The sequence below is a fragment of the Scylla paramamosain genome, chromosome 22 (assembly GCF_035594125.1).
Source record: "Scylla paramamosain isolate STU-SP2022 chromosome 22, ASM3559412v1, whole genome shotgun sequence".
Taxonomy (NCBI): Eukaryota; Metazoa; Arthropoda; class Malacostraca; order Decapoda; family Portunidae; genus Scylla; species Scylla paramamosain.
The window spans coordinates 11,138,339-11,147,229 of NC_087172.1; the positions used below are offsets into that span (position 1 = coordinate 11,138,339).

Sequence of the window (8,891 nt, forward strand, 5' to 3'; positions counted from 1 at the left end):
GTGCACCACCTAGTCGTGAGGCATCCTAATCAGGTGCCTCACGCCTCTTTTGGGAAGGGGATGTCATGTTATTGGCCGAGTTTACCTTGAATGGGATCACGTTTTCTTAGTGTCCCCGTGTTCCGGTTACCTGCCATTCGGACATTATCCTTATTATTGTTATAAGTAGTGTAAGGCTTATTTTACCCATTTTATATCATGTAGTATTATTCTCTTCATAATTTAAGTTCTCTATATCTTTATATGTATAAGGAAGGGAGTATAATTGAGGTGAAATACGTTGAAAACGAGGGGAGCTTGAGTGGGCAACAACACATTCCAAGGAGGGGAAAAATCAGAGCGCCTTAGGTCGTGAGGAAAGGTGGAGGGAAGGCGTCTCTCAGGGGAGGATTTTGGTGTGGATTGGTGATGGAGTGAGCTTGTGGAGGTATTAGTGGTGTAGCGGTATAACCTTGATATCCAGGATCAGGTTAGTGAGTCTTTTGTGGTACCAAGAGCTCTTGTCCGCTGAAATTCGGTTGTTGAGTTGTGCCGGTGACGCTGTTGGGAGGGGTCATAGGTCAAACTGGCAGCCATTTTGTGAGTGGAGGTTGTGGTGTTAACCTTGGAAGTTGGTGTTGTGGTGTACTGGTGATTTTGGGGACGATGTTATGGTGTTATGGGTAATCTTTGGTGATAATGGTAATATTTTGTGAGGTTTGAGGAGGTAAATCTCTTGTGAGGTTTGAGGAGGTGAAATTCGGGAATTATTGTCTGGGGACGCGGAAATGGCGTCCGGGTAAATTCCTGCGGTTGAGGGGAAACATTTCTGTGACTGGTGGAGGTGTAAACGGGTTCTGGTGACGTGGGAAGTGACGAGAACGTCATGTAGTAACGTGTGCTACCTCATGTTGTTTGTGAATTATTATTAGTATTAATATATGTGCTTGTAACATGGAATAATCGTGTTTTCTACCCCCCCCCAACAACAATCTGGTATTAGAGGTGATTCCAGGTGTGCTGGGTCAAGGTAAAGGTGGAGTAAGAGATAATTCTGACGATTTCGGATAGGTCGGGTAGGCACTCGAAGCCTTTAAAAATCCAGACCTTTAAAACTTTCCGGGATCAGTGTAACGTCCACTTTCTTGGAGAGATAACCGGTATCGTACGATCGCAGGTAAGTAGGCGATCGTGACATCCCTCATTATCTACAGGGATTAAGTAAGACAAACCCATGAATAAGGAAAATCTGTGGAAAATTAGTTCCCCCCCTAAAAACACCCATTAGGCCCCAAAACTTGTTTAAGTAAAGAAAACTGCATGCACATGCTTACAAACATAACATTTTAACAACTAAAGAAACAAGGAAAAAAGTGATGAATACTGGTAGGTTGCCTCTCATTGCCTCCTGTAATTTGAATTTGTGGTTGGTAGCAATCAGTGTAAAAGCAAAAGTGTGGTCAAGAAGGGATGACTGTATGTACTCCCATTTACTGCCCTTGCCAGGAAATTATGCCAAATTTCTTCACACATTTCATATCTACAATATAAATTGAATCTTGACAGCTTGTGAAGCTCAAATATTCCAAACCAATATAGCGCTTACTGACTCCTTCCAAAAGGACTGTGTTGGGTCTCAGTAAATTTCTAGGAAGACAGGGCTGACACAAAGAACTGAGCACTGTGTGCAGCACTGGCCAAAAAAGATAACAAGAAAATAATGGTAATTCCATCCCAGTAAAATGAACTGCCCTGGATACGAGTAAAAGTGTCTTTTATCAAAAAGCTCAAGTTGTAGATCACAGCATTTCGAGCAATTCTAATGGTTACACATGTGGCGCAAATAACAAACAACTTGCAAACAAATTTTCATAAATTATCTCAATTTCCTTGCTCTTATTCTTCCTCTTGACCCTGCACTAGCTCATTTGGTACTGTGTGTGTGTTAGTATGTTAGTATGTGGGTACTGTGACCACATTACAAAGCCACTGAAACTAGTCTCATGGCAGATATTTCACTTACCGTTGTATTATTGACACTGAAACTAGTCTCATGGCAGATATTTCACTTACCGTTGTATAATTGACTGATATTTTTATTGCACTGGAAGCAAATTAAATTATTAATATGTAATCAAATAAAGCTTTATGCTTGACACATTTATACTGCACAGTGCTACTAATTCAAATGGCCTGTGTAGTTTGGAATTACTCTGTGTGTAGTCAAGTGTGCAAGGGTGTGAAAGGCAGCAGGGATACTGCCAAATCAGTTCTACCTTCATTATGGCATCAAACAGGTGCATGGATTGTGATCTGGGTCTTCTTAACTTTTTCCTCCACTACAGTGGGAAATATAGGGATCTGTACATCTTAATTTTGTGAGCACTTCCAAATTATTCTTGATAGTGTGGTGTGCTGGTATAATATTAAGTTAGATTAGCATCCATAAGGGGGGGTCCAGGGGGGGGGATGAAGGCCCTCCAGCTAGTTTAGGTTAGGTTCGGTTAAATTAAGCAATGTTAAGATGCGTTAGAATCCTTAACCCTATACTATGTGGCATAGATAAAAACCAACCCATCCTAGCTGATTTATCAAAAATAAAACAAAATTCTAAATAAGAGAGTTTTAGGAAATTATTCTTACTATGTCATTCAAAATTTAATAAGGAATGATCATGTAAAATCTGCAAAGAAATTCGTCTAATCCATGATATTTTATACTTTTTCTATCACTCGCAAAGCAATATGACAACAGACAAAAATCAGAGATCAATGAGTTCACTGATGATGGCCATCTCCTTAACAGACATATGATAAATTTTCCCGTGTAATTTTTTTTTGTGTGTGTTTTTATGTGTAATTTCAAGTGTAATTATTATTTTCTTTCCTGCAGTATTTCACACAAAAATATAAGAACATACGACTCATAAGTGAGGAATAACAGGATATGTGTTGCACAATCAGTGTGATAAGTGTTTGTTTTTGTGTTCTACTTTCTCTCCTGCATAATCTCATAATAAAACTATAGAGACAATGTGAGTGCTAGGTGAGTCCAGTTGCTCAGTTCAGTCTCATGACAACATAATATGTGAAATTAAAAATTCAACCAAAAATCACGCCAATTTCAACTGATATGCAAAATGGTTATATGGAGCATTTCAGAGAAAGGTGGTACGGTTCTCTCTCTCTCTCTCTCTCTCTCTCTCTCTCTCTCTCTCTCTCTCTCTCTCTCTCTCTCTCTCTCTCTCTCTCTCTTTGAGACATGATAATCCCACTAATGTTGTCTGCTCCTATGATCTGAGAGGTTGGGTGAGTGACTGGCTACATTGGAAGCAATTTCAGGTGAGAGTTGCCATAGCAATGGACTTCCACTATCCACTCCACAACCTATCCAACCACCCCCACCCACATCAACTGTCTTACTGGACTCTGAGTTCAAGGTCATGATTGACTAGTTCATCACTAAATCTCAGTATACATGCTACCCTTGAAACTAGAAAAGAGAGAGAGAGAGAGAGAGAGAGAGAGAGAGAGAGAGAGAGAGAGAGAGAGAGAGAGAGAGAGAGAGAGAGAGAGAGAGAGAGAGAGAGAGAGAGAGAGAGAGAGAGAGAGAGAGAGAGAGAAAGATCACTGTAACAGACAACAGTAGGATTATGATGACTCAGAGAGAGAGAGAGAGAGAGAGAGAGAGAGAGAGAGAGAGAGAGAGAGAGAGAGAGAGAGAGAGAGAGAGAGAGAGAGAGAGAGAGAGAGAGAGAGAGAGAGAGAGAGAGAGAGAGAGAGAGAGAGAGAATAAAGAAATAAATAAAAAACATTTGACTTACAACAAACACCCATTTCAAAATTTATTTTGATATCTAAGTGGCTTCAAATCACAACAGATTCAGCAAAGTTGTAGAAGGAATCATTGGCTTGATCACCTCACATGAATTTTAACTGTTTTCCTCACAATCACGAATAATTACTTTTGAACTTTTTGCATTAAAATTTTGCATTAAAATTCAATTACTAAATGAAACCACTTTCAAAAGGGCAGAGTTTGGAGAAAGTGTTTGGTGTGATACATGTAAGTTGGGTCCCCAGCCCAGATCCTAGTAACACTTTTTCAGTGTGGCTAAAACTCACTTAGCTAAGTAAGCAGGTATTCATCCATTGCAAGCTCACAGTAGTATTCATGACATCTCCCGGCAGGTTCATAATGCACTCTCTCTCTCTCTCTCTCTCTCTCTCTCTCTCTCTCTCTCTCTCTCTCTCTCTCTCTCTCTCTCTCTCTCAATATTATTGAAATAAACAACAACAACAACAACAACAACAACAACAACAACAACAGCAGCAGCAGCAGCAGCAGCAATAATAATAATAATGTGTGTGTGTGTCAGTGAGTGCTACATACTACAAAAATACAGGGTGCAAGCCCAAGCTTCCACCTTGATGAAAGGTGAAGCCACCGCTCCTGTCAGCAGATATTGTCAAGCTTCCATAATGATATCTAGGAAAACTAAGCCTACTGTGGTGTTCACAAGACATTGCTCCTAATCAAAAACATGATTGAATTACCAGTTCAAAGGAATTCATAGCTCTCCTTGTCTCCCTGCACTCCCTTGTTACACGGCCAACCTTTACATTATTGTCAATCATCAGCACCTGCATATTTTTTTATTGCTACAAGTCATATACCAATAAAATAACAAAATGTGCTGATTCTGAGAGTGACTGATAATGCAATGCCAACAGCATTACAAAAACAATAAGGACTTGAATATTCATTCAAGTCCTTATTGTTTCTGTAATGCTGTTGGCATTACAGAAAATGTTTACTCACTTTTATTTTATTTTTCATACTTTACAGATAGTCTACAGTAACTAATTTATACTCTAGAGATGCAGCAATTTTTTTTTTAACTCAATGGTAGATTCAGTTTTCCTAATCATCATCTGCTAGCTTGATCAAACAAGACATAACTGTGTGATGTCCGGCTTCCTCTTTTCCTCTGCACAATATCATTCAAGGGTGGCTGCCATGATTGTCGTGCAGTGTGTGTGCATGTGCACGCATGTGTGTATGTGTGGAATATATCCATCTGATGTGAAATGCCAATAGTGATGTGGAGAAAGCAGATATGAACAATGGTGTTAGGAAACAGCATGGCCAACATTGCATGTATTATGTACTACACTGTAGATAACTGGATGGAATGGCGCCATACAATATGTTGGGGCCTTTAGCTGTGAGGTGATCCATGGAATACTGTTCGTCTGGTGACATTTATTCATACTTAATACATGAGCCCCTGGTCGGGAAGAGTGAAAATCTACGAAAACTACAGACAATAGGGTTAAGGGAGGTCGGGGGGAGGAACAAAGCCCCCACAACTATTTTAGGTTAGGTTAGGTAATGTTAGGTAAGTTAGTGACCTTAAGGATGGGATCCAAGGTGGGGCAAAGCCCCCCCCAATTAGGTTAGGTTGGTTAGATTAGGATAGCCTAGAAATTTCCTGTTTTTAAAATATGGCATTTCTCATCCTCACACTTTTCATGAAAGTCCAAAATGCCTTATTTTGTCTTTTTCCCATCTAAAAACCCCTTTCCCACAAGGTGCCCAAGCTTATTGGGAATAGGGTAAGAGAAAAACAAGATAAGGTGTATTGTGTTAAACTGCACTTTACTTTACTGCACTGTAACTTTACTTTTAATAAGGCATCAGCTGAGTGCTTCACCATTCCTCGGCTCACAGCAAAAGAATAAAAGCAAAAAATCTTGGTGTGTGTGTGTGTGTGTGTGTGTGTGTGTGTGTGTGTGTGTGTGTGTGTGTGTGTGTGTGTGTGTGTGTGTGTGACATGAAACATAACAAAACATCAGTGTGCCACTTATATTGCTGGTAGGTGGTCAATTAACTTCAGAGCAAAAAGTTAAAGAGACATGAAAAGACAAACATAATTGTTTTATCTTGAAAACAAAACTATTTTCATCAGCACCTTTTGACACAAAAATGTTTTCTCATAAAATAAATAAATAAATAAATAAATAAATAAATAAATAAATAAAGATAGAAAGAAAGAAAGAAAGAAAAAATAAAAAATAAAAGTTCCACCAGGTCTCTGAAAATGTATAACCACTGTTCTCAAAATCATGCTACCCACCATAGTAGCTCAAGCACAGCCATTTTAGTAATACACCCACACCCACACCCACACATACACACAAAAAAAAAAAAAAAAAATTGAAGGATGTCTTGAAACTTCCCTCTTGAAGGAGTTCAATTCATAGTAAAGGTGGAAATATAGAAGTAGGCAGGGAGTTCCAGAGTTTACCAGGGAAAGGGATGAATAATTGAGAATACAGGTTAACTCTTGCATTACAGAGGTGGATAGAATAGGGGTGAAAGAAGAGTCTTGTACAGTGAGGCTGCAGGAGGGGAGGCATGCAGTTAGCAAGATCAGAAGAGCAGTTAGCATAAAAATAGTGGTAAAAGATAGCAAGAGATGCAACACTGTGCTGATAATGTCAATTAGAGGAGAGGAGTTAAGACAAACAGCTTTTGATTCCATCCTGTCTAGAAGAGCAGTATGAGTGGAACCCCCCCCCCCCCCAAGAAATGTGAAGCATACTCCATACACGGATAGATAATGCCCCTGTACAGAGTTAGCAGCTGGAAGGGTAAAAAAAACTGGCAGAGATGTCTCAGAAACCATCAAGATAAAATTTTGAACAGGGTCCCTCTTTGTTATTCTTTTACTCTTGCACCAGTCTCAACATAGCCTTTCTTACCCTTTTCATTGGATAGAGCTTCTCATTCTGAGTAATTTGAGCCCCATATATACCCACTCCAAATTATTTACAATGCTGACAGCAGTTTTAAAGATGTATCCGTTTTTGGGGAAGCAGGCTCACTCGCTCTTGTGACAACACTTGGAAGTGACACACCTATGCATGTGATGGAGAGGCAGGCCCTAATCTTTCCAATGAAGGTGTGTTCATTTGTGCGTGTGTATGTCACATGTTGCGCAAACGTGAGATTAGTCATGGTAACTGGTTCTTTAGTTTGAGAATGTAGCCACTGGCCAATAACAAAAAAATAGAGAATTAATTTAGCCAGTCATAGCATCATATTTCATCCTGAGGAGGGAAAAATAGCTCAATTTGAAATATTTGCATCAGTCTGAGGAAGATGTCTGTCAGAGGTGGCCTCAGTTACTTCCAGTGCATCGCCAGATTTTACGAAGATAAATATGGCAACGAATTCAAATTAATTTCTTAGCCTTGCCAGTTAGATTATGTTAGTGTGGTTAGGTTAGATTAGGTTAGTTTGGTTGCTAGATTAGTTTAGTTAGGTTATGTTAATTTGGTTAGGTTAGTTTAGTTAGATTAGTTTGGTTAGGTTATGTTACTTTGATTAGGTTAGTTTTATTATGTTGGTTGTAGTGCATGACAGCCAGCTGGTGGCCACAGGCAAGTGCCAGCCAGTCCTCTTGGAGTAAAATTGCCTGTGAGTGTTACTGTTGTGTTACTTATTTTTGAGGATGAAACTACTTTTATCTGGTAGATTTCGGTCTTTTTTTTTATTAATTTGCTCTTCATTTTTATCACAAAACTTCAGTTTCTGATTGGGGATCAGGGGCAGGGGGTGTTAAAAAAAAAAAAAAACTAATCATTCACAGAAAAAACAACATGCAACATACTTCAAAGCAGGCCAGAAACTACCAGGAAAAATAGTTTTGCCTGGAATAGTGAGACTGGTGCATTGGCATTGAAGATAAGAAGGAAGTAACTTGGATTAAGGAAGGAGCTATGAAAAAGGAGCCTGAAATTAAGAATAAAGGAGCTTGGAGTTCAGAGGGAACTTGAATTAAAAAAAAAAAAAAAAAAAACAGGAGATTGAAGTTAAAAGTTTGGAGTTAGGAAGGAGCTTTATGTTAAAAGGTAAGAGTTGGAGTTAGGAAGGACCTTGAAGTTAAAAGAAGGAAAGAGTTTGGAGTTAGGAAGGAGCTTGAAGTTAAAAGAAAGAAGAAATCTGCAGGTAGGAAGGAACTTTAAGTTAAAAGCATGAAGGAGCTTGGAGTTAAGAAGGAGATTGAAGTTTGGAAGGAGGTTTAAGTTAAGGAAGAAGCTTGGATTTAAAACAAATCTGAATCCGATTGGTAGCTGTAGAGAAGAATTTAAAAAGAAAGGAGCTTTGAGCTAATAAAAAGGAACCTGAACTTGAGAAAAGCAACTTAGGTATAAATACAGATACTGACAGGTTAATGGAGCTAACAAGAAATGGCTCCTTAGAGAGAAAAAAAAAAAATTCCTACATATATACTTTGCTGAACAAACGAATGACTTTTTTAATAAACAGATATGCAATCCGGACAACGACGCGAAATTCTGTTACTAAATAATAAAACACGTAATTTAAACATAAGCATCCCGCGTCATCAGCTTGTCACACGCTGGCACCACACACTGACTAGGCTTGTCTTATTATGATGCAATACGCTTACATAACACTATGACTTGCCTCCATTACGAATACTTACTTTCATTAAGAACATGCCACGGCATTGTGTCTTACTAACAGCAACACCCAACTCTGCAGGTAAATATTGGATATTTATGCACAGACACACTTTTCGTCCTACTCCTGCGGGAGCTGGAACAACCTGGCAAGTGGCAACTCCCTTTTAGGCCCTCGTACACCAAAATCTTCTATTGTCGTACTCTCTCTCTCTCTCTCTCTCTCTCTCTCTCTCTCTCTCTCTCTCTCTCTCTCTCTCTCTCTCTCTCTCTCTCTCTCTCTCTCTCTCTCTCTCTCCCTCAATATATCACACGGCGTGGCTGTTTTCCAGTATGATGACTTTTGGGAAGGGAAATAAAACAATCCTTCATTTAATCAAGTGCATGTATTGTGGGTCACTTCCGCAGCCAAGTATA

The 8,891-nt window shown here is 39.2% G+C and overlaps 1 protein-coding gene across 1 annotated transcript in view; it reads right to left on the minus strand.

The window, feature by feature from the left end:
• The window catches only part of LOC135111538 (protein argonaute-2-like), a 253,733-nt gene extending 245,086 nt beyond the window's left edge, over nucleotides 1–8,647 (minus strand). Inside the window, exon 1 of the mRNA XM_064024947.1 lies at nucleotides 8,498–8,647. Coding sequence (XP_063881017.1) covers nucleotides 8,498–8,522 — 25 coding nt within the window. The 5' untranslated portion in view covers nucleotides 8,523–8,647. The remainder of the gene's footprint in view (nucleotides 1–8,497) is intronic.
• Nucleotides 8,648–8,891: the final 244 nt, after the last annotated feature.